At 33.9% G+C, this 27,776-nt stretch overlaps 1 protein-coding gene across 1 annotated transcript; it reads right to left on the bottom strand.

The window, feature by feature from the left end:
• On the bottom strand, positions 1-27,377 carry anxa11a (annexin A11a). Its single transcript, XM_051126706.1, is given in 16 exon segments — positions 1-712; positions 821-943; positions 3,179-3,237; positions 3,664-3,759; positions 6,161-6,254; positions 6,338-6,394; positions 6,503-6,582; positions 6,737-6,827; positions 8,795-8,908; positions 9,157-9,251; positions 9,510-9,597; positions 11,587-11,925; positions 13,968-14,060; positions 14,062-14,069; positions 21,319-21,546; positions 27,271-27,377. Coding segments are annotated over 15 exon segments (1,617 nt in total). The 5' UTR covers positions 21,539-21,546; positions 27,271-27,377; the 3' UTR covers positions 1-652.
• Between the last annotated feature and the right edge of the window lie 399 nt (positions 27,378-27,776).

Raw genomic sequence — 27,776 nt, 5'->3', positions numbered from 1 at the left:
TTCGAGTTGAACAGTTGAGTTATTATCTCTTTCAGGCAGGATTTACTTAGCATTTCATATGAGCGTTTGTCTCTGTACAGAGTAAACAAATAAGAAACACAAAGACAGCACCATCATTACCACTTTTTTTTCCTCAATGCAGAGGTTACAACAAAAGAAGTGTGTATAGTTAAAAATAAACAGCGTATAATGCGTAAGATGCAGGAAATATACATTTCTTTACTATAAAATGTTGAAACTAATATTTATGGCACATTTTCCCCAGTATATGTATATTACTTAACATACATTAATGTGTAAAAGCATTTTTGGCATTCAGAGTTGTGCACAATACTTAATTTTCTTGCATCTTGCAAACAAAGCATACTTGAAGGAAACGCATACATTAAATATATATATGCACTCTTTCCGATAAACAATAATTCGCTAAGTCACTTTTTTGAGCGTAGAAGGCACAGAAAGATATAGTTTGCTACTCCCAAAATAAAATTTTAGTCAGGAGAGCATGAAATGTAATGTGCAGCGTATATGCACACAGGTGCTTTTGCAGAAAGTACTGTATACCATACAAGTATAGAGTGCAAATGAAAGCAAGGCGTAAGATGTGTGTGGCTTCATGTCCTCTGAGTGTGTGTGAAAGCATCTGTATCCTCTAATCGCTTCCACCGCAGAGCTTCAGCAGTAGTTTCTTATAATCCCCTGAAGTGTCTCCCTAGAAGTGCAAATTAGTTTGATTACAATTATTATTACAGTGCTGTCATTTTCATTTCTCAAAAACGTACAGGATAGTTCGAGGGGTTGTTATTACACAGGTACTCACAGATATGGCTGTGTATAGAGATTTCCCATAATTCTTCATGTATTCCTGACGAATGTCCAGCATGTCCACTTCAGAGCGGGTCACCATGATGCGAACCAAAGTGCGATCCTTGGTTCCTGCTCCCTGTGTATTTAAAACAGCTTTAGTCTTTAACTTTTTTGTTATGTTTTTAAGCATATTTTGATTTGAAACAAGGCATGTGATCTACTCTAGAGCAGCAGCTCTACAAAGTGGCTCTTTTAGTGTACAAAAACAGTACCAAAATTGACGTTCATTATTAAAATTTCCATGCCTGTTCAACACTTCAGCATCTTGCACTTCCAAATTAAAAATGGGCAATGCAAGTCCTTGACACACAAAACTACTGCATATTAAAAATAAAATCTAAAATTACACACACACACACACGTCTGGTTTATTATCCTTGTGGGGACTCTCCATAGGTGCAATGGTTTTTATACTGTCCACACTGTATTTTCTATCCCCTTACCCTAACCCTACCCCTAAACCTAACCCTTACAGAAAACTTTCTGCATTTTTACTTTCTCAAAAAAACTCATTCTGTATGATTTATAAGCTTTTGTACCCATGGGGACCTCAAGCCAGTCCCCACAATGTCAAAAATTTCAGGTTTTACTATCCTTGTGGGGACATTTGGTCCCCACAATGTAGCAAAAACAAGTACACACACACACACACACACACACACATATATATATATGTGAATAAATGTAAATATTTAAAATAGTATTATATTAAAAAATAAATATATAATTGTATAAAACTATTTATTTTAAAATAAATGTCTTTTATACATATATGTTAGCTATTTTTAACAAATATTTTTTTTTAATTTTGCAATATTTATATAATACGTTATTTATGTATTATATGAAACAACTATAAAATAATGCATTTTATAAAATATTTGTATATTTATTTTAAACAAATATGATATATATTACAACTAAAAATAAAATCTAAAATTTATATAAAAATCCATATTAAATTTATTATATAAAAACATTTATTATAAAATAATGTATTTTATAAATACATATGATACATTTTTATTTTATAAATTGCAATTATTTTCCAATATATCAATTATTTATGTATTATACATATTATATAAAAACATTCATTATAAAATAATATATTTTATAAATATATATGATCAATTTGTAATGAATATACAAATATTTTATAAAATGCATTTTATAAATACATATTATATATTTTTAAATAAATATACAAATATTTTATAAAATGCATTATTTTCCAATATTTCTATAAATTATGTATTATATATATCCTATTATAGAAAACATTTATTATAAAATAATATATTTTATAAATAGAATATTTTTTTAATTAGTATGCAAATATATTTTTTAAAAAATGCTTTATTTTGCAATATTTATATAATTAAATTATTTACGTATTATAAGTATTATAAAATAATGTATTTTATAAAATATAATGAATATACATATTTTATGAAATGCAATATTTTGCGATATTTATATAATAAATGACATGCATTATCTATATATAAAATCTATTTTTAAATGAATATACAAATATTGTATGAAAAGCAATATTTTGCAATATTTATATAATAAATTATGTATTATATAGATTAAATACGTATTATGAAAAAATGCATTTTATAAATATATATTCTCTATTTTTAATAATGATACAAATATTTTATAAAATTTTATAAAATATATATATATATATATATATATATATATATATATATATATATATATATATATATATATGAAAATAATGTATTTTATAAATATATGTTGTCTACTTCTAATTTAACTATTGTAAAATAATGTTTTTATAAAATGTTTGTATAATTATTTAAAATACATAATATATATTAAAAATAAGATAAATAAATATATAATTTATTATATAAAAACATTTACTATAAAATAATGTATTTTATAAAAGAATTTTAATTTTAATAAAATCATTTTATATAATTTAAAAATCATTTATTTTATAACATATATATATTCATTTTAAAAAGTACCACTTCAAAACAAATGTATTCTAATGTAAAATATATATATCTAACATTTTTATAAAAACAAAAATTTTCATAAAATAAATAAATATATAAATACAATAATATAAAAATATATTTTTTACTACTATAAACAAAAGATTCTTCTGGCATACCACCTGGGGGCACTTTGTGTACAGTTTGAGAATCTCTGCTGTAGAATAAAATGACTTCTAACCATGGCTTTGTTTGTAGTAATTAATCATAAATTAGCCTCCTCTGTTCCTCTGTAGTCAGTACAGCTCATTTGCACTAAGAAGAATAAGTCTCACCTTCATGGCCTTGTAGAGTCTCTCAGCGAAGTAGGCCGGTGTGTTCTTGATGCATTTCACTGCATACAGAAAAACATGTTTAGACTCCCCATACGCAGATCACCCTGCAGCTAACAATAAGTGTTCAACAAAGCAAGCAAGACCAATCTTGAAACTTAAACCAGAATGAAGAAAGACCAGGCATTCATCTGAAAGTCAAAGTCAAATTTAAAAGAGAAAACCTGACTGTTCATAACAGCAAACCGAAATACCACACTAAACACACCTCATTATGAACAGGAAGTCATGCACTGCGACACAGCAAGCACATATGTCAGCTACGTTTGTGTGTTATGACACACGTTTGTGTGAAAAATATATTACCGCATATTTACCCTATAACAGCTTTACCCGGCAGGATGGACAGCAAGTTAAGAAATACAATTATGAGTGTTTAATGATTAGATTTCACGAAACCATTATAGATGGCAGATCAGACAGCTCACCGACAGCCAGCATGCCGCTCTCCAGATCTCCAGACATCTCCCTCTCGATACTCTTCTCAATGTCTCTGCCACACATGTGCTGGTACTCATTAAACACTGTCAACACAAAAACACTTCATGTCTTAATATAATCGCTAATGAACTTTAAAGCTTATGTTACTTGATCACCAAATCAGCATATTAAAATGAATAATGCATTTTATGTCGGCCCCAATAGCCTTGCGGGCAGCACGCCAACATACAGCGCCGTTGCACTCTGGGTGTCCGAGTTTGAATTCCGCCTCGAGGACCTTTCCCGACACAACCCAAAATCACTTCCTGTTGTTAATTTAATGTCTTATTAAAAACAAGGCAAAAATGCCAGAAAAAAACCCCAGTTATATTAAAGTGCAATAATATTTGCAGAATATTATTTATATTTTTTCATCTAAAATTTTTAAATATTATGGAAGTCTATTTCCACCACCAAAGATGAGGTTATTGCAACATTTTCTCTCACAATTCTGACTTCTTTTCTTAGTATTGTGAGATATAAACTTGCAGTTGCATGTTATGTCAAAAATTATGATTTAAACTCGCATTTTTGAGAAAAATGTCACAATTGCAAGATATAAACTTGCATTTCTGAGAAATAAAAGTCACAATTAAGTTCATATCAAATTCTGACTTTATAACTTGCAATTGTGAGTTTGTATCAAGCAATTCAGAGAAAAAAAAAAGTCAGATTTGCGAGTTTGTATCACGCAACTGCGAGAAAAATATATCGAAAAAAAAAATCTGAATTGTGAGATAAAAAATGGAAATTACCTTTTTATGTTTTATTCAGGGGCGGAAACGGGCTTCCATAAAATAGAAAACCGTTACTTTAAATTGTAATAATATTTCCTGTTATTTTGTTTTGTTTTGTTTAAGTAAATTGTATCTTAACTTTTAGCTGTCCAATCAAATAAATAGTCCAAAATGATACATTAATGAGATAAATATATGAGCACTACAGCACATATTACATAAGAATGAATATATATGTGTGTTATAAAATAAATGATTGTTAAATAAATTGATTTTATATTTATCTTATATTTAATATATATTATATATTGTTTTATAAATATACAAATATTTTATAAAAAGCATTATTTTATAATATTTATATAATATATACACTGCCATTCATAAGTTTGAGATCAGTACAATTTTTATTGTTTTTAAAGAAGTCTCTTATGCTCACCAAGGCTGTGTTTATTTGATCAAAAATACAGATAAAACAGTAATATTGTGAAATACTACAATTTTAAATAACTGCTCTTTATTTTAATATACTTTAAAATATAATTTATTCCTGAGATGCAAAGCTGAATTTTCAGCATCATTACTCCAGTCGTCAGTGTTCCATGATCCTTCTGAAATCTTTGTAACTGTTGTGCTGCTTAATATTTTTTTTGGAACCTGTGATATCTATTTCAGGATTCTCTAATGAGTAAAAAATTAAAAAAAGAACAGCATTTATTCAAAATAGAATAACAATGTTACAACGTAAGTCTTTATTATCACTATTTATTAATAGAACACATCATTGCTGAATAAAAAAATAAAAATAAAAATAAAAAGAAAAAATGAAAATTTTGAATGATAGTGTATATCGTTACAAAAAAAATCTATTTTGAATAAATGCTGTTCTTTTTAACTTTTTATTCCCTAAACAATCCTGAAAAAATTGTCACAGTAACATATATCAGCATAACATTTTATTAAATTCAGCTTTTAAAGGAATAAATTATATTTAAAAAAAAAAAAAAAAAAAAAGTTCTTTTAAATTGCAATTTTATTTCACAATATTGTTTTTCTGTATTTTTGATCAAATCAATGGAACCTTGATGAGAACATCTTAAAAAAACATTAAATATCCTACTGATCCCAAACTTTTGAACAGCAGTGTATATTAGACAAAAGACAACTGTGTTCTATAGAAAAACAGGAAATGACACAGTAAGTACGTTGATTTAGAGGTGATTTAAAATGTTTCCACTGGAAACGATCTCAGTTAGGAGTCATAATTTTCATAATGACAACTACAGCCTTGGCAAGCGTGGGTTGACTGCAATGCCAGACCCAAAACTGAATTTTTGACCACTCCATGCCAACTTAAAAGTTCCTGAGCATTTTTTTACACATGAAGTATTACGTATGTGGAAACATTCAAACATCATTATACTACTATACACAACCTGATATGAGCTAAACAACCAAAAAATATATAAAGCAACATGATATTTCTGATTCAATATATGCCACAGTACAGTATTCTTGACAAACAGGTTTCAAGTTTTTTTTTTTTTGGTATTTCCCTTTTCAAGTAGATGTGAGCTTCACTAGCATTACTATTACACAGAAAATAAACAGGCAGCCTGAGGGTGGCGCTGAGTGAACTGACCTTCCTAAAAGGGACTTTGACTTGATAAAAGAATACTATTATTCCAGCCAAAAAGCCACGACATACCTGCTCTGAGGTGAGCTTTGCTCCGAGCACACAGGATGGCATTGAATTTCGATTCGTCTGTACCAAGTTTATTTTCCCCTGCTTGATAGAGAGCCTGCAGCAGAACACAAACAGAGCATAAGAGGGACTCTTCAAAGAAGGAGAAACCTCTATTTTTAGAAACATTTTAATGGTTACCTGAGCATCCTGTTTGGCTAATGATATGTCCACATTCTCCCTCTCATCACGATTACCCTTTGAGAAAATAAGAGGAAGAAATACTGACGTGAGTTTCACATTTCTGCCATTCACAATTATTTTGACCTTCTAGATCACGTCATCAAATTCACATCATCCGTGTACCTGAGCGAGAGAGACCAGAAGTCTGCGGAAATGTCCAGACGTGTCTCCGCTGATGGACTCCTCCAGTGATTTCTTATTTTCTAAAGCAGAAACACTGAATGTTATCCATCACAATTCACAGCGCTTTACTGTCAAGCTTTAAATTAAAATATGCATGACAAATGCTTGAACGGGAAGTAATCAAATCTGTAATTGCAGAGGGAAGGAATAAAGTGATATGACTCTAGTACGCACCAGCTTTGAAGACTTGATTGATTTCTCGAATCTCTGCATTAGAGCGAGAGGCCAAGATTTCAATCAGACAGGCCTCATCTGTCCCTGCTCCCTGTGAAATAATCAGCAGATTACATTTGTATTAATGGCATATCAAAACATCTAATCAAAATCTATTTTCTGTGCACTATAAAGGAACGGTTCACTCAAAATGTAAACTGTGGTAGGTACGTAAACACTCCTCAGTTATTTTTCCTTTTTTGTGTTTCTGGTGAACTGTTTGTTTTATTATCAAAGAACAGTGCTACATAAAAAATATTAATTAACATGTACTATTTTTATATTATAATTATAATTATAATTATATATTAGGGCTGTCAGTTGTTTAAAATTTTTAATCTAATTAATTACATGATGTTTCGATTAATTAATCTAACTATTCACAAAATAAATTTGACTGTGAAAATACTCACAAAAGATTATTTAAAGCTATTTTTGTGTTAAATCATAAAGGATCAAGTAGACATTACAAATTGTAGCTTTTGAAAGACATATTTAGTTTGATTCAACATCAGATTTATTACACATTACTGCAATAGCCTAACGTAAACTATGTAACATTTCAGCTATGATAATTTCACAAACATGTCAGTATGTTTTGTTAATATAATAAAATCATTGGTAACCAAAACAGTTTTGTTACCAACAGTCTTCAAAATACCTTCTTTTATCTTTCATTAAAAAAAAAAAAAGTTTGAAATGACATGAAGATGAGTAAATGATGACAGAAATGACATTTTTGGGGGTAACTTTCGCTTTATTGTTTTTTATTATTATTTTAATGAAATTATGATCTAAATAAGAAACTAAATCTGCCAAAAGGTGGCGATAAATGTCTTTATGAGTCATTCATTCATTAATTCGATTAATTCAAACAGCTAATTCATTCAGGAATTAAGTAAATGGCTCCTTTTATGAATGGGCTTTTGAATCATTGATTCACACGATTTGTTCAAAACGCAAATTCATTCAGAAACTAAGCACTGCTGTGATGCTTGGAAATGTGCAACAATTCTGCTATGGCTTCAAATGTAATATGTTCTCTGCAAAATTGCAAAAAACACATACAGGGGCATTTTTGCATCAATATCTTGAATTTTAGGGCATAACTGCATTTATGGAGTTGTTGCCCTGCATCATATTTGTCAGCAGTCAACTATATGAAATATAAGATGACGTACAGGTCTGGGGGCGAGGCCAGCGCGTTAACTGCGTTAAAATATTTTAGGTCACGTTATTTTTTCATAACTATTTAAGTTAATGTGTTAAACTGACAGCCCTATTTTATATATCCCAAAAATAAATTAATTTAAAAAATACGTAATATTATACTACTGAAATATGATACTACTGAAAGTTATTTTAAATTGTAATATTATTTCACAATATTACTTTTTACTGTATTTTCAGCCTTGGTGATAAGACACTTCTTGAATATATCAACATTTATTTGATAAAAAATAAAACTGTAACAATATAAACATCTCTGCTGTCACTTTTGATCAATTTAATGCATATTTGCTGAATAAAAACAATCATTAACTAATTAACTGCTGACCCAAAACTTTTGAAAAGTATATAAATATAACTAAGCCAAATTGCTGTATTGCATCAGTTATCCATGTGAGGGTGCTAAGTTGCACAATGTTTGAATAAATAATTTTCCATGGTTTTCTTCTATTCATTCTATTTTAAATATTTCAATATTTCACATTACTGTTTTTTTTGTTTTGTTTTGTTTGTATTTTTGATCAAATGTATGCTGTCTTGAAAAGCAGAAAAGGCTTCTTTAAAAACACATTTAAAATCTTACTGATCTCAAACTTTTAAACGCCAGTGTATATATAATTTAAGTGTTTCCACTGGAAACTGTCTAGTTATGAGTCATAATTCTCATAATGACAACTACAGCCTTGGCAAAGACTGCAATGCCGGACCCAAAACAGTTCCACAATGTTTGATTAAATATTTTTTCATGTTTCATTTGTATTTATTCTGTTAATAAGTACTTTCACAAACCTTGATGGCCTCTTTGAGCTCATATGCATCATACTGAGCTGGAGTCTTCAACATGGCCAACACCAGTTTCTCAAAGTTCCCTGAAAGCTCAGACTTCAGATCCTTAATCAAATCCTGTAAACATTGGGTTACATGAGAATGATCAATGATGCTTGTCAGAGGCGATAAAAATATTTGTCCAAATGCACTCTAGGAAAAAGTCACCACCTGCCTCTGACTATATAATAGCAAGTAGCACATCACGGTTCACAGCTTTTAAGAAAAGCTATTAGCTGTTAAAATAAAAACTGGTCTCAGTCTGAGGGGCAGCTGCCTTATCTGCTGAACAGCAAATATCTGAAAAGCTCCAACGCTCTCATTACCTTTCCATAGGCCGTCTTGTATGACACTAGGAGCGGTACACGCTGCTTGTTGGAGCGACTTCCGAGCAAATTAATGATGGCTTGTTCATCAGTGCCTGTTGAAACATGTTTAGCAGACTGCTATGTAGTTGCATATACAATGAACACAGGAGTCATTTTCTGGAAAGCTCAGTCTAAAAAAAGCTCTCAGTATTTAAACATCCATCACCTGTATCACAAAAGGATCAAACCTAATAATAAATAAACATCAAAGAACAAAAAGAAAAGAACACCTTTTAACCCCGAGGTAAAATGAGCTGCTTTTCTTTTCAAAAAACAGAGTAAGTGGAAAATGAACATGAAGTGTAACCCACCAAAGCCCTTCATGGCCTTCCTGAGGACTTCCGCATCTTTTAGAGGATCAGCTCCCGGAAAGTCTTGGATTGTCCCTCTAAATCCACGCTACAATAAAACAACATGGAAGTTAGGAGACAAATACATGCTCAGGCGTTTTAAAGTCCAGAATTAAATTTCCTGTTAATTTACTCCCATGTCATCCAAGATGTTGTGTCTTTAGTCGAAAAGAAATGAAGGTTTTTGAGGAAAACATTACAGGATTTTTCTCCATATAGTGGACTTCAATTGGGATCAATGGGTTGAAGGTCCAAATTGCAGTTTCAATACAGCTTCAAAGGGCTCTACACAATCCCAGCCAAATAATAAGGGTCTTATCTAATGAAACGAACGGTCAGTTTTTATAAATGTATTAAAATGTACATACTTTTTAGCCACAAATGCTCATCTTACACTAGCTTGGCCTCACGCATTATGTAACCACGCATGCGGAACATGGACGGAAGTACCTCCCAGTGTTTACAAAGCGAATGAGCAAAGAAAGTCAAACAAGTACAGGTAAAACAAAGTTGTTGGACAATTTTGATATTGGAGGGGAAAATGAGAGTTTTTTGTCCTATCCTATACTGTAAAAAAACAAAAAACAATTTGTTGAGTCAACTTAAAATAATTTGTTACCCTGCGGTCTTAAAATTTTACGTTCACTCAACACTAAATAAATTTTGTCAACTTGAAATGTTAAGTTGTACTAAGTGACAACTTAAAAAATTGGAAGCTTGGCTTGTTACCCAGCTGCCTTAAAATTAGTTTGAATCAACTCAAATATTTAAGTTGTCACTTAGAACAACTTAACATTTCAAGTTGACTAAACCTTTTTAGGTGACTGAACTTAAAAATTTAAAGGCAGCCAGGAAACAAATTATTTTAAGTTGACTCAACAAATAGTTTTTTTTTTTTTTTTTTACAGTGTACCTTTTTTAACCGAAGTACACAGACATAGAACTAACTGCGTGTGACCTTTCCAACATGATTATGTCGTGGACATGCATTGCGGAGCTAGTGCAGGACAAGCATTTGTGGTTAAAAAGTATATATATTTTTTTGTCAATTTTTTGTTTTTGTCGTTTCACTAGATAAGACCACTATTCAATGGCTGTAGAGCCCTTTGAAGCTGCATCAAAACTGCAATTTGAACCTTCAACCCATTAAACTCCATTAAAGTCCACTATATAGAGAAAAATCCTGGAATGTTTTCCTCAAAAACCTGAAGAAAGAAATACATGAACATCTTGGATGACATGGGGGTGCATAAATTATCACAAAATTTTTATTCTGGAAGTGAACTAATCCTTGAAGAAAATCAAAGAGAAACACAATACATCAATATGTTCTTTAAATATAACAACAAATGTGCACAAAAAATAGCTAAACTAAAAAGGTAAACAAGTTTTCATACATCACTGACATATTTGTTCTTGTTTAAAGCATAAACTCACTTAATTTTGTTGAAATTTCTCAGAAATCTTAATTTTGGGTCTCAAGTAAATGTATCTTGATTTAAAGATGTTTAGACACTTGTATTGCAAAACAACACAAAATAATGAGGAAGATGTTCATTATTTGCACTGCAACATTCAACTTTCTGCTCCAATTTAAGAGTTTTTGATGGATTAGTTCATTCCAGAACAAAAATTTACAGGTAATTTACTCGCCCCCTTATCATCCAAGATTCTTCGGTTGCAAAGGAAACATTTGAGAAAAACATTTTCTCTCCATATAATGGACTTCTATGGTGCTCGTGAGTTTGAACTTCCAACATGCAGTTTAAATGCAGCTTCAAACGGCTCTGATCCCAGCTGAGGAATAACGGTCTTATCTAGTGAAACAATTGGTTATTTTTTTAAAGATTTCTAAAAGATTTTGAAGTTGGAGGAGAAAATGAGATGGGAGTTTTTCAACATGCCCTAACTGTCGGAATACGCAGAGTACAATTGAAGTAAAAAGTATATAAATTGTAATTTAAACTTCTCCTTTTAGACCAGCAGAAACCCTGTATACTGCAAATAAATTGCACAAAAAAAGTTAAGAGTTAATTACACTGATAGCTGGAACGGCAGGTGCTCCTCCTCCGTAACCACCTCCGTACGCGGGCACGGACGGGTTGGGTGAGGGTGCGTTGGGATAGCCAGGCATGGATGGATTCGGTGCTGGTGCATTTGGGAAACCTGGCATCTGCTGACCCTGGGGTGGCCCCCCAGGGTATCCCATTGCCGGTCCTTGGGGCATACCTCCTCCTGGCTGAGGGTACATGCCATAGGGCTGGTTAGGGGACGGGGCTGGTGGGCCCCCAGGTTGGGGGCCAGGATAGCCACCAGGGATTTGAGGGAACATGGAAGGATTTGGGGTAAATCCACTATTGGCAGCAAACTGATTGGCCTGCGATGGAAAAATTTGAGGGAACGAAAAAAGGAAAAAGCATGACAGCGAGCATGACAGTTAGGACAGTAGAGCAGACTTTGCAGGAAATGTAACATATACAGCCATAAAATAATGATGAACAGGACTAGGACAGGGAGATAAGGAGGACAGTGAACAAGTGTGCATTCATGGAGAGGTTTGTTTAGATAGTGTGGCTCTGCACTAAAACGTTTCTGTTGACTTAAGCTACTCGCATCATATTGCACACGGGTGTCACAGAGAAACTGTTTTGTAACACTGACACATCGGAAGAGTTTCCACACGCGCAATTTTTCCCTTGCTGACCCTAAATGCAGAAGTACTGCGGAGGAGTAATGAAACCAGTCCTTTCAGTCAAGCTAAAGCATCACACTACAAAAATATTTCCATGAAAAGTAGTGGTCAACCAATGCGTTTTTTTTTTTTTTTTTAAATGGCTGACACCAACACCAAAATCATCAGAAAGTGAGGTGGCGAACTGACGATTTTGCCAGTCTACTGGAGTTTCTTAAACTTTTAGGCACTTCTATGTACCCCAGGGCAGCATAAATTTCAAATTAGAAAACAATGCCCTTTTTTAATATACATTTGTATTCAATTATTAAGTTTTCCTTGTGAAAAAGAAATGTATATCACACACTCACTAGTAGTATACTTTGAATATAAAAAAACAGCACTTTGTAATAATATTAAATTAAAAGTTGCACTTAAAGCATAAAGTACTTGATTATAATTTAAACTGTGGTGTGTTGTTCCATATTACATTTTAATTTATTTATTTTAATGCACTAAAGTACAACTTTTCATTACAAATGTATAACACAAATATGCACCACCAGTCAAAAGTTTTTAAGAATTTTAATGTTTTTTAAAGAAGTCTCTTCTGCCCAACAAGCCTGCATTTATTTGATCCAAAATACAGCAAAATCAATAATACTGTGAAATATATTTTATTATTTAAAATAACTGTTATAATGTAATTTATTCCTGTGATCAAAGCTTAATTTTCAGAGTCATACATTTTTTTCATTTTATTTTTGGAAGCAAGGATGCCTTAAATTGATCAAAAGTGACGATAAACACATTTATAATCTCATAAAAGATGTCTAATTCAGATAAATATTGTTCTTCTGAACTTTCTGTTGATCAAAGGAACCTGAAAAAATTAAACACAATAATAATAAAAATATTTTTTTGAGCAGCAAATCAGAATATTAGAATGGTTTCTGAATGATCATATGACTGGAGTAATGATGCTAAAAATTCAGCTTAGAAATCACAGGAATAAATTACATTAACAGTTATTTTAAATAGTAAAATTTATTTTTAAAAATTGTACTGTTTTTGACTTTTGACTGGTAGTGTATGCGAATACACATACAAATTTCAATAGACATCAAATTAAGGTATATTTTACTTTATAAACAAAAATTACATTCTGTTTGCACTTAAGTATATTCTTTGCATTGTGTATTTCTTTTCCACAAGGATACCTAGGAGTGATACCTCTTTAAACACTTTATAAAGGTACTAATTCTTAAAAATATTTCTTGTTTTTGCAGCTCTAAATTAAATCATCACTGCTTTCTTACTTTTGCTTTGAGGTTTTGTCTTAGTACCCATGTGATACATTTAGCTGATCATACCTAATGTGTATGCTTTTTTGGTAAATCATCGAATGTTTGGGTAAAACATTGTTCAATGGATCCACACTTGTTCACATTTCCTCTGATGTGTAAATCTGATTACAGAGCAAACCCTAAAGAAGCTTGTGCATCAGTAAATTAAATAGGGTCAAATTTGTTGGTCAAAGCACATTCTCATGACAGATAAATTCTAAGAGATTAATGTTACAGTCACAAGAGCACAGTTTTGTAAAAAGCTGATTAAAAAAGGATTTTGCTTTTTTAGCCAAGGTTGTGCATTTCATGCTGACTGGAATCGAATTACTTGCATCTGTTGAGAATGGAGACCAATGTCATTTCTGATTACGCAACGCATCATTTTATTATAGAACTTACCATTGCTGGGAGATTTGAAGCGTTGAAGCCAGGATTCGGCAAATTATCCAGGCCAATAGGAGCACCGGGAGCGCCGGGAGCACCGGGGGGCACCCCAACCTCCTGCAAAACGAGCAAACATGTAAACAAAAAACTCTATTATGACTGAACAATATCAGTGCACTTCACAATTAAAATGAAACCAAAACCAACCTCATTTACTTGCATCTGCTTGCTCTTATGCATGTAATGCTCTTATGCATGTAATCTAATGCATGATTCACTGCTGCATGTTATTTCAAATAGAAATTACTTTTCTTTTCAGCTGATGTCTCAGATCCTTTTCAACGCCTCTTCTCCAATCACCTGCTATATAATCTTCATTCTGCTATATATCATATCTTAACCATTCTAGCCTATTTTTCACAATCCAGACAATTCCTGCTGTGTGTCTCTCTTATTGACTGTCTTGTCTCACATGTCAGATTACAGAAACAGAATGGGCTGTGAGCATCATTACGTCTTGACTTTAAAACTCAAGTGTGTATAGGGGGAATCGGGACACACTGCGTGTCAGATGTCAGGCTAATAATAATCTAGACATCAACTTTTGATCATTGTTCTGTGCTGTACCCTGAGGGCCCTATATCCTCTTGTAACTATGTTAATAAAAAAAAAAATCCTTTTCAGTTCTGAACCTGTTCTGATGTGATAAGACAAAACCGAAACACTCTGTTGCATCCAGAGCAGCGGGTTTTGTTATGGTAATAAGAAGTGGCAGGTAACATTGCACTGACATTGCACATTAATTATTAAGCTCTTTCTGCTAGGTGTTTCCTCTATTTTTAAGTCTAATAACTTGTATATTTGGTTAGAATGGGAAGTTGGCCTGTCATGTGAAATGCTGAACTTTTATTTTAAACTTCATCTGGTGTTACAATGCATTTAATGATTATTGTGAGTAAAGTATTTAAATTTAAAGGCCATGTAAATGTCCTAAATATGAACTAGTTAAAGCATAAATAAATAAAACGCACATTGCTCAGTCATGTTAGGTAATACATTAACCAATGTCAACAAATGACACCTTATTGTAAAGTGATACTGATGTTTTAAACAAAGTCTCTTATGCTTTACCTTGGCTTCACTTATTTGATCAAAAATACAATAAAAACAGCAATATTGTAAAATATTATTAAACTTTGATTCTTTTAGTATACGAATTTGCTTGTTAAAATAAACTTTTATTACAAGCATAGTTAAAAAACGTTTTTAATTAAATACATGAGGAATGAAAGATTGGACGCCGCAGACATTTTTGCGGACTAGAAGGTGAAATTGTCACTAAGAAAACAGTATAATTTAATGAATGGATTCACATAAATACAGCGATCTGTCACACCACATTAAAGAGCTTGAAAAACACATTATTGTAGGACAAATTGTTTGTATTTTGCTATAAAACTGATTTTGAAAGCCGAGACTTTGTTTTATATTAAAAGTACCAAAAGCACAAAGCTTACTGCTATTGGGGAGCTGGTGCACTACAAATAACTAATGAAATCGAAGACATGAAATATTATTTCCAAGCATATTGTCCCCGTGAGGATGACACATAATATGATTTCTGCTCATAATCCAACATATATTTGTGGTATATTAAAAAGGGTTAAATAAGAGAGCTACAGCGTCCCCCAAAGAAATATTGATTGGGTGTGTGAGCTGATGTTAAGATAAAAAGTTGTTCCTGTTGTTCCTGTCTTGTAAGCTGTTTCCGTGTATCCTTAAAATTGACTCTTCCTCTTCCTAGTAAGATGATATATTCAAATACGTTCCAGTGGCCTGGCAACTTCTCCCAGTGCTCTCAATCCAGACCATTTGCATGCGAAATATACTGTAGGCTATACTGTCAAAACATTATAACTATAATTCTAAGATTTTAAATTCTCAAAACATTTCGATTTTATTCTTGAAATACTTTGACTTTATTCTCGTAATATTTCAAGTTTATTCTTGTAATATTTTTATTTTTTAAATATAAATTTAAAAATATAAACATTCTCTGATTAATAGAAAATTCATAAGAACAACATTTATTCAAAATAGAAATTTTTGTAACACTGTAAGTGTGTACTGATTTGTGCATCCTTGCTGAATAAAGTATTTATTACTTATAAATAAATAAATAAAACTTTAAACTGGAATTCAAAAATGTATATAATATATAAATTCATCAAAAATTGCACACTTATTTTAACATTAAAACAGGGCTCTAGACTAACTTTTTGCACTGGTTGCACTGGAGCACCTAACTTTTTTTCTTAGGTGCACCAGCACAAAAGTTAGGCGCACCCAAATTTTCGACCGCGTTGCAATTAATGGCCATTTCCAATTTTTCTAATTCTTATTTTTGCATGATGATATGATGAATGGATGGTTCATTTTTAACAGCAGATTCAACTGATCTGCACATCCCTGCACACTTACATAAGCTTATAATCACTCTTGCTTTTAAGCCAAATCCACGCTAAAAAGAATAACGTTAACTGACATCTGGACGTGACTCTCCACAAGTTTTACAGGGGTTCACCCAGTTTAATTATTTACATTTTTAATGTATTGTTTTCGTTATAATGTACTGATTCAAATTAGTAATCAATAATAATTCTTATTTTAATACACGGCGTGCCTCCCTTGACATGCTCACGTGTATGAACAGGCAGCAAATCTGGTGCTGGCGCGGACGGAGCGTGCGCATCAGGCACAATCATCAAACGTATTTCAATAGAAGCCGGCGCCACGGTCCTTACCGTCTTTACTGGGTGATTTGAGAGAATATTTGCATTTATTTACATACGATTGAATTAGAAATGGTGGCTAATGCAGGACACTACTGAATGATGTGCATCAGAGGGGATTTAGAAGTGGGTACACTGTAAAAAATAAAAAACACAATTTGTTGAGTCAGCTTAAAATAATTTGTTACCCTGCTGCCTTAAAATTTTAAGTTCAGTCAACTAAAATAAGTTTAGTCAACTTGAAATGTTAAATTGTACTAAGTAACAACTTAGATATTTGTGTTTGCTAAACTTAACATATGGGTAAGTAACCCAGCTGCCTTAAAATTTTAAGTTGATTCAACTCAAATATCTAAGTTGTCACTTAGTATAATTTAACATTTAAAATTGAATAAACTTTTTTTGAGTTGACTAAACTTAAAATTTGAAGGCAGCCAGGTTACAAATTATTTTAAGTTGACTCAACAAATTGTTTTTTTTTTTTTACTGATAATGACTGATAAAGAAATGGCTATATGCAGGTTCTGCACTACACCACTGCTTATTACCCTACTCAATAGCATTAACACAGGCGTAACTCCTTTTAAACTTTATCTGGAATGTCACCTTTTCTGTCACAACTTTTCGAACAGGCGAACAGACACATGCACACACACAAATGAAATTGTTTGCCTGCTGAAAAAAAGTATTTAAAACAGGTTCATATTTTAGAAAATGTAGTGAATAATTGCGTCATTATTGATTTAATCAGAACAAATAATCAGAATGCATTTTTTATTACCCGACCCGCGGATTATCCGTAGCGCCCACGGATATAACCGCCATCCGCGCATCGCTAATTGCCGGCCATGGTCTTCCCACACTCCCTTCACTATCTCTGATTGGTTTAGACCACGATATGGGCCTAATGTGTGTCTGTTGACCCACAGTCACGGAGACTTTTTTGCCCTCGAACGGCTGGTCGCACCGGTGCGACCTCAGATTTTTTTTAGTCGCACCACTGAGAAATTAGGTCGCATGTGCGACCAAATTGGTCACACTCTAGAGCCCTGTAAAACAACATAATCTATTTCTGGGAACAAAACTACTGTTGAACGAGCATAGGCCATATCCATATAATTTTGTATAAGGGTCATTCTATAACTGTGGGTACATCTCATGTCTGTGAAGTACATTTTTAATATATTTTCATCAATATAAAGCCCCGATGCTTAGTTTTCCAGTACACAATTATACATTTTCCCACTCACTCTACTATATGTTGACAAAGCCATATCCTTTTTTTTAAAAATTGTTTTCATATCACATACAACCCTGGTATTCAGCTGTCCGATTTTACAAAGTTGCTCATTCTACTCTGCATTTAAACATGAAAATGATCTCAAATATAAATTCATTTCACAGTTTTGCCTTCAGTTAGATTAGGTTATCAAGACATTTGGTATGCGCTTCAAAAATAATAAGTGTTTATTGTGATATAACTTCTTTTATTTGTGTCCGAAAACCACTGTCAACTAAGTTACCGACTAGAAACCCCCCTCCCTTAAAAAAGGAATGGTTTGTCCCATTCTCACATAATTTGCACAGTATGATGATATTTCCTCTACAAGCAAACGGATAAAACACTAGAAGTTATGTTCGCTCTCTTTCCCCTAATTTTGGTTAAACTAACAAACCTGTGTCAAGAGTGGATTAATTGACTGTCGACAGTGTTACACAAGTATTATTGCTGCAAATTTTACTTCTTTTAATGAAATTTAACGAAAACGTATGTTTTGTTTATGAAAATATATTTCTAAACATACCATATGCTCAGTAGTTCTAGGCTTCCATGTTGAGTACAGGCCCAAAACACTAAAAATGTCCACTAAGTTACCTGTAAACTACAGGTGAATCTCAATAAATTAGAATGTCATGAAAAGGTTCATTTATGTCAGTAATTCAAGTCAAATTGTGAAACTCGTGTATTAAATAAATTCAGTGCACACTGACTAAAGTAGTTTAAGTCTTTGATTCTTTTAATGATGATGATTTTGGCTCACATTTAACAAAAACCCACCAATTCACTCAACAAATTAGAATACTTCATAAGACCAATAAAAAAACATTTTTAGTGAATTGTTGGCCTTCTGGAAAGTATGTTCATTTACTGTATATGTATTCAATACTTGGTAGGGGCTCCTTTTGTTTTAATTACTGCCTCAATTCGGTGTGGCATAGAGGTGATCAGTCTGTGGCACTGCTGAGGTGGTGTGGAAGCCCAGGTTTCTTTGACAGTGGCCTTCAGCTCATTTGCATTTTTTGGTCTCTTGTTTCTCATTTTCATTTTCCTCTTGACAATATCCCATAGATTCTCTATGGGGTTCAGGTCTGGTGAGTTTGCTGGCCAGTCAAGCACACCAACACCATGGTCATTTAACCAACTTTTGGTGCTTTTGGCAGTGTGGGCAGGTGCCAAATCCTGCTGGAAAATGAAATCAGCATCTTTAAAAAGCTGGTCAGCAGAATGAAGCAGGAAGTGCTCTAAAAGTTCTTGGTAAACGGGTGCAGTGACTTTGGTTTTTAAAAAACACAATGGACCAACACCAGCAGATGACATTGCACCCCAAATCATCACAGACTGTGGAAACTTAACACTGGACTTCAAGCAACTTGGGCTATGAGCTTCTCCACCCTTCCTCCAGACTCTAGGACCTTGGTTTTCAAATGAGACGCCTCTGAGGTTTTCTGTGGTTCAGGAGTCACTTAACAAGAGGAATACGACAACTGTAGCCAAATTCCTTGAATTCCTTGTGTGCGGTGGCTCTTGATGCCTTGACCCCAGCATCAGTCCACTCCTTGTGAAGTTCACCCAAATTCTTAAATCGAATTTTGCTTGACAATCCTCTCAAGGCTGCGGTTCTCTCGGTTGGTTACGCATCTTTTTCTTCCACACTTTTTCCTTCCATTCAACTTTCTGTTAACATGCTTGGATACAGCACTCTGTGAACAGCCAGCTTCTTTGGCAATGAATGTTTGTGGCTTACCCTCCATGTGAAGGGTGTCAGTGATTGTCTTCTGGACAACTGTGAGGTCAGCAGTCTTCCCTATGATTGTGTAGCCTAGTGAACCAAACTGAGAGACCATTTTGAAGGCTCAGGAAACCTTTGCAGGTGTTTTGAGTTGATTAGCTGATTGGCATGTCACCATATAGTGAATTTGTGGGTTTTTGTTAAATGTGAACCAAAATTATCACAATTAAAAGAACCAAATACTTAAACTACTTCAGTTTGTGTGCACTGATTTTGTTTAACAGACAAGTTTCTCAATTTGAGTTGAATTACTGAAATAAATGAACTTTTCCATGACATTATAATTTATTGAGATGCACCTGTATGTTACCCAGTAAAGGTAACATGGTGGACAGTAGCAAACAGAGATGTAATTTAATGCACATTTTCCTAAAGATCACCTTTATTTATTTAGCACCTTATACAATATAGATTGTTTCAAAGCAGCATGTAAGGTCATGTTTGGTTTTTTGGGAAAAAGGAAAACTTTCTTCTTTACACTATCAAATGCTAAATGCACCCCCAATTATAGAACGACCCATAAGTGGGATATGTTTTTTTGGGAAATCCAAGATCTGAACAGAAAAAAAAAATTAACCATCTGATTTGATATTTGTTGCACTTTTAATATGATATGCAACGTGTGTTTATGTAAATATGAATACATATATGTCCGCTAACCCTTTTGAAGCAAACAATGCTTCTAGCAAACAATGTGACATTTACTAAGCAGTACATAGTAAATGAATGAACCAGTCAGCTCTTTTCAATGCACTACACCATTGTGTACAATACCTCTAGCGTTTATTTTTTCTCATGTGCCTTGGGAGTTCAGCACTGCAGTATGAACTGATTAATATGAACAGAAACTGACAGTGTATGAAAAAGGGTCTAGGCATTGTATTGACGCTTATATAAACAACTGATGTAGATACACCGGATATTTGCTTCCCTGTCAGAACAGATCAGATTTCATCACTAGCAATCAGATCAGAAAACCAAATCAGAATGGGAAGCGTGAACAAAGCCTTAGAGTTTTGAACACTTTGATAAATAAAATAACACTGGTAAACAAAACAGCAAGGTCAAAAGTGCTACCATGTATACACAACAAACAAAGCATATTTTGATGAACCAGATCATGGAAAATGTGTGACCAACTAACCAACAAGTTCTGGGTTTCCTCCTACCAAAACAAAAGAGCTTCCAGTGCAAGACAATGCTAGAAACTAGCTAGCGCTTCTACCTCTCTATACATTCAGTCACTCACTCACTATACTTTTTTTTTTCCCGCTGGCTCCACCTAAAAATTCCACATTACTGTGTCAACATCACTGTTCAATGAATGGGACATGAAACAAAGTTGGTTTGTCAACTGAGTTTATGTCTAAAAGAAAACCTTCATAAACATTCAACTACAAACTGCACAGAGTATGATGTAAGACAGTACAACATACACATATGGAAATCGTTTCGCAGATAAGAAGCAGCTATGTGCAGTTTCCTGATCGTACAGTGGCTCACCTGAGGGTACAGATGGATACGGCCCTGGCTGACCAGGATAGGCACCTGGCTGGGGCGGGTATGCTCCGGGTTGGGGAGGGTATCCACCCGCCTGCGGGGGGTACATCCCAGGCTGAGGGGGGTAACCTCCTGCAGCAGGAGGGTACGCCCCCGGTTGGGGTGGGTATCCACCGGCCTGAGGAGGATAGCCAGACTGAGGAGGATAGCCTGGATAACTCATTGTCTTGCCTGAAATTGAAAAAAAATATGAGTTGTGTTTAGGATAATTGTGTCTGAAGTAAATCTTTACAAGCCTAGATTGCAGACTAGAAATTTAAAAATTGATTTTACAGTTTAGCTCAGTTGTAAAATGTAATTTCTTTAACAAATAAATGCATCCGATGCTTCCAGTTCGTCTGAAGTCAATGGAATGGTCAAATCAAGTGAATGTTTTTTGGTTAAAAGTCTGATATACTTTCACATTTTATTTTACAACAAGAAATACATCAGTAGACTCGTTTCCATTACAAATTGAAAATACGTCTAATTAAAAAACGTCAATTTCGCAAAAACTCCCATATATTTTATGCTCGCATGAGGCAGTTTTTCAGGCAATTTAAGAAAGGAGTATTTCACAAAACTGCAATGGAAACATTTGTTTCGCGAGTCACCTGGCATACGTAAAAGTCAATGATCATTCTTTAATGTACTATGGAGTGTTTTCATGACGCGTCATCAGTCGGCTATATTGGTGGCACTGAAAGTTAACAGTGCCACTGAACTGAATAAAAACTGCATATTTTGCTGATTATTGCTGCTGAAAATGGTTAATTATTGTCATGTTTTGGGCTGTACTAATTGGTCAGATCAGAAAAAACATTTGGAGTACTATAGACTGCTAAAAGTTATAACAAATCAAGGAGAAGAGTGCAAAAACTGTCTGAGATATAAAAGGCATTTGTGGCTGTTCGAATTGAACCAGGATTTCCAGGGCAAGAATCTTGACAACATTCGTGTTTGTTCCTGTTATTTCCTGTCAGGTAGGTAAAAGATTACGCTAATATCTTAATTATCACTGCTGGTACGTATCTTTACAACCTATTAGTTTGTCAAAATGTTGCGCCCTTTCCGCTTGCTAAGTATATGATTTGGCAGCTACCACACATTTTTTTCTGTGGTTTAGACAGCATAAATTAGCAGAACAGCATATTCAGTAGTGCATTAACGCATCCAGGTAACTGACCAAACCATGACGTAAGTGCAAATCTTCTATAACCTCCAAGAAACGCTTTACACGTGGCCTCTCTCAGGTATAAGGGGCTTTCCTTGCCATTAATGCATGGATAATCCCTTATTTACACTGCACACGTCTTTTTACTGCTCCGTCATGGGGCAACCACTCTAGTCAATGTGTTTATACAGCCACATTTCATAAGCAAGCCAAAACCAGTTTTCTACGGTGCTTCTCCTTCAAATGAAAATAATGGCAAGTACGGTGGCTGCAATATACACCCATCGCCATGAAACTAAATAATGTTTTAGTCACATAATATCAGTTAACGGAAAAGCAGTCAATTCGTAATAGTTTTTTAATCGACATCTGTAAAATATCCCAAAAGTTTTGCGCAAATCTATAATTTGCAGCTAGTGATACCCCATTTTTGATTTTTTGAAAGGAACCCTGGGTATTAAGTCTAGTATGACTTAATATAACATAAATGATGTCTCTTACTGAAATACATAGTAGAAAACCCATGAAATATTAACATTATTTAAAAAATCTATAGAGTAACACATATTTAGTAGGGGTGTAATACATCTCGGTTCGGTGCATGAGGCCTTACAACGAATACAGGCAATTCACCCTCTTTGCAGAAGGGGGCGCCCACAGTAATGCAACTCTGATAACCGGCGGCAGAAGATCAGCGAATGCCAGGAATTGTGCACTTGAAAACAAAGCCCACTAGACAGTGATCATGTGCTGATTCTGAATGCGTCTCTCACTGACAAAGGAGTACAACATTACTTTAAAGGTTTGTGCACTCAACTGTCTGCGAAATGAAACTTTGTACTCTTGTATCCTATCTCTCTCATTCAGCACAAATCCAAATATTCCATAATATTTCCATATCTGCGATGCATCCAAATGCTAAACTATTATTTATAATGCAAATTATAGACTTTGTACTTCAGTCGCGTTCTAACGGTGACACAGTGTGTGTGCTGATGTTTGGTTCACTGTATTTTATTTTGATAAAGTACCAACTGCGCTGTGAAGTTAGCAATGCTGCAAGCCTGGAACTGATATGTTTTGTGTTTGTGTGCGCCGGCGCGATTACTTTAACTTTCCTCATACCAGCAAAATCAACTTAAGCAAAAAACAAATAGGATGTCGCTTTCTGCCATTTGAGTTTCCTTTCTGTCACAAATCTGAACTGAAACACAGCAAATACAGGCTATGTTACATGTCGCACTGTTTTTTCCCCTGTGTCTATCAGTTAACTAAATTACATATATTTCAAGTATTTATTCCTTGTATGTATATATGTACTGCAGATTTTATAGCCTATATATGACATTAATTTGATATAACATTTAGTATTTTCAATTATGTAGAACGACTATGCAGTGAGCTACTGCCACTATCTGTTGCTATTTTTACCACAACACAACTTGAAAAGTAAAATACTGATTTGATGATGACAGTTACTGAAAGAGCTTATTCGCTTGTTAAGTCTGACGTCACACGTCACACCTTACGTTGTCCAAACGTCCAACAAACGGTGCTAATATACACTCACAAAGTGATATAATAAAAAATTATAATCCTCCTCTTTAACTCCATACTGAAATCCCAGATAGCCAGACAATGAAAATATACATTTATCGTTTACGTTTAGCTTAAATGTTTAATATGAATAAACAGTGCTCATAAACGTCTGTTGAGATAGTATTCTCGAGTGAAATAAGTTGAGGCTTGGACCCGGAAGCAGCATTTGTTGGGTGCATTATATCATCACTTATTAAGCGAATAGGTGGCGATGGATCATTTGTAAGCTCTTTCAGTAGCTGTGGTCTACTAAAAGCCTCAAAGGCATCAGGGCTAAAGTGGAGTGAACAAAGACTCTTTAGCAGGTCTTTAGGAAGTTTTATTAGTCCACAGTCATCTTCCCATTCTTTTCTCTTTTTCTTGTCACTAGGAAAGCAGTGAAGACTTACATCGCTTTTCTTGTTGCCCTCTGGCTGCAAAGTACAACCAAAAACCACATAATGCGGCATCGTATCAGTATTTTATTTTCCAAGTTGCATATTCTGATTTTTACATGAATGTACATCTTTCATCTCGTGTGTTACGGTAAAAATAGCAACAGATAGTGCCAGTAGCTCACTGTGTGAAGTCTTAATACCCAGGGTTCCCTTTAGGCTCCCACTTTCCCACGACCCAACAGAGTATAAACAGTTTGGAGAATGAATGGATGTCTTGAAAAATGGCTAACAAGTGACTAAATAGGGCTACAGAGGTTATCACTAGTCCACTTTTACAGCCTTGTGTTTATACTCAATGTGCTATTCCAACTCACTCTTTCCAGGTTGTAGACTTAAAATAAAGACTGAAAGGGTTGTTGAAAGCTTAGTGATGGTGATGTTGAGTCATGTGAACATGGTGTAGTTCGTTTATAACCTAAATTTAGCCTTTCCTTCTGCAGATTGTATTTAGGCTTCATAAAAGCTGTGCTAATTTTTTTTGATGAACAAAATGTTGAAAAATCATAAACTTTTGTTGGTCACAAAGCTTATTTTATGCAATAATCCAAAATCCAATTCTGGGTTGGCCTACAAAAATACATCATGTCTGTAGACATGCTACACCTGTTTTTGTGCTGCTTGAATGACAATGTCAGTGAGACGACAGAGCGATCAGAGACTGCTGTACATCTAGAAAACATCACTGAAAACATATAATTGTTGCTTTATAAGGTAATTAATGCATAAAAAATCGTGTGAATGGCCAGTATAGTAATATCACTGTTTTGTTTTTGTTTTTTTTTAATGAAGTCGTTCATGGGTGCATTTTCCAAATAGTTTTTGCAAGCATGTTCTACTGTGGAAAAGCATCACCATTTTCCTTTCAGTTTAGATTGGTGACAACAGACAAAACTGACACCTTGCTTCTGTGTTTAACACCTGACTTGAGATGCCAAGAGTGATATTTTGCTCTGCTATGAAGCAACATTACCCATAGACTGCGAAAGTTCAACACAGGTCAACAAACCAAACAGTATAGCTAAAGTTTCTTTCACTTTCATTTACACTAAATTTACATTTGCATCACAAAAAAACTTTCTATTTAAATGCACCTAAACATAAACTATTTTTGTATGTCCTGAATGGAAAATAGTGGCAATGCTCTCAAAATCAAGCCCTCATTTTTTTTTTAAACCAACCATTAACAGCAGTCAGTGTGTCTCACTAAAGAGTTCCCATGTGGTGCAAACCATGGAAACACATTACATAAAACAAATTCAAGACAGCTGCAATAGAAAACTACAGTCATGTTCAGGAAACACAACTCCCCATTCATTTTTTCCTTACGGAAATTGATTTTTAGTGATAACACGTTAAACTAATGTAAGACTGACCTACAATAAGCTCTGAGGTTGCTAAATGATATTATACGACTAGATAAAAAGACAGCCAGACTTCTTCAATGGTTTGTCTGCTAAAACCCCGCCCCTTTTCCTACAAAACCTTCCAATCAACAACCGATGGATAGAACAGCTGGCGGCCAATGTTGCGCTCTATGGTAGGAAGTACCAAGCTCTTTGTCTATGCTTAATACCTAAATAGTTTCTGTATGTGGTCATGGAAACTAATCCTAATGTATTTGAAAGTAAAATAAACTCTGCATACAGTCTTATCACCTTTATAGTGTGGGAGTGGCTTGTCTTAGTATCTCTCCCGCCATAAAACACATTATAATTTGTATAGAAGAAAGGGGGAATATACACTTTCAGCAATGAACTCTGTTGATAAAAACACCACACCTCAACATATGATGCAATCTAAACAGTCAACCTTTCCGAACGTATAAATATTGATAGATAAGATGTTGATTTTAGACAGGCCTCAGATGGGCCTATATTATCATGCATTGCTCAAGGCAGAAAAAAGCGACCTTTGTTTAGCCTAATTTTTAAGAATGTGAATGTCCAACATTAAAATATCAAAACAGCTCCATTCACTAGTTAGTTTCTCAACAGGCCTTGACTTCACACTTGAAATCACTGTAAATCACAAAAAAGTCCACTGTTTTTGACTATTAAAGTTTTACTTTGAAGGGTCCACCAGTTATAAATGTGGAAAAATTAAAGTATGTGTTGAATAAAGAGAGAGAGAGCAATATTATGCAAATTTAAAGTTAACTATACTGAACTGTACAGTCCACAATGATTTCCACTTGATTTACATAATATCACAATACAGAATTTGCATAATATATAATGCAAAACTATTTACTTAACACAAAAGAACGTCTTCTACGTCACATTGGATTCATAACATCAACCAATATACCCAAACTTCAATATTATCCCACTAAACACTTACTGTTCGGGTGTTTTCTTCTGAAAATGTATTTTAGCAAACTCTGAAGTCACATCAAAAAGGGTTTTCGCCACATAAAACGCATTATACTCCATATTTGAACTGTCATAGACCCTTAAATATGCGAAGTTTAGCGACAGAAATGAAATGGTTGTTTAATGCAAAGCGTTATGGGTGGATCTCCAAAATGCTAACTGGAAGAAGGCTTACATGAGCTTAAAATAACCCAGTCGTGTTCTTGCAGGAATTACATGGCAGAAAGCGCATAACCGTCTACCTAACAGCGCATTCAACATATTTATTACTATTTTACTAGTTTAACATGTTAAACAAAGCGCATATGTAGTTAAAAGAGTATTTGTTACTTACAGTTTAAGCAGCGGGCCGTCACTTCCTAGGTACACAGTACCTCTGTCCTAGAGCGTGAGAGACGCGCAGCGTAATATTTAATGAGGTGGGTGGGACTCATTTTTTCCATGACCGTGTCACACCAAACAATCTTTAACTAAATACAAAACATGTGATTCTTTTCCTACACCATGACTCACGTTGTTTGGTAATAAAGGAATGACTATTGTAATCTTTCCATAAGTCTGTCAAATATGACCTAATCTAGTGTGGAGTATTAGGTACGGTTTAAAAAAAAACAGCTGTGTGAAGTGCGTTGTAGTCTCTTTAGGATCTCTACGTTACGTTTATAGTATATCTCTGTTTCCTGAAGGCTGTGCCTTTTTCTGTTGATATTGTTGCTGTTGTTTTCAAATATTTTTAATACAATGCATATGTGACAATCTAGCAAACCACTGGGTGGGTCTAAATATGGAAGTTTGCCCAAGCAGAACACGCCCTGAAGGCAGCCACGCCCATCTGTACGT

The sequence above is a fragment of the Labeo rohita genome, chromosome 13 (genome assembly GCF_022985175.1).
Source record: "Labeo rohita strain BAU-BD-2019 chromosome 13, IGBB_LRoh.1.0, whole genome shotgun sequence".
NCBI classification, from domain to species: domain Eukaryota; kingdom Metazoa; phylum Chordata; class Actinopteri; order Cypriniformes; family Cyprinidae; genus Labeo; species Labeo rohita.
The sequence above is the reverse complement of the archived record's forward strand: the minus strand, read 5'-3'. Positions and strand labels throughout refer to the sequence as shown.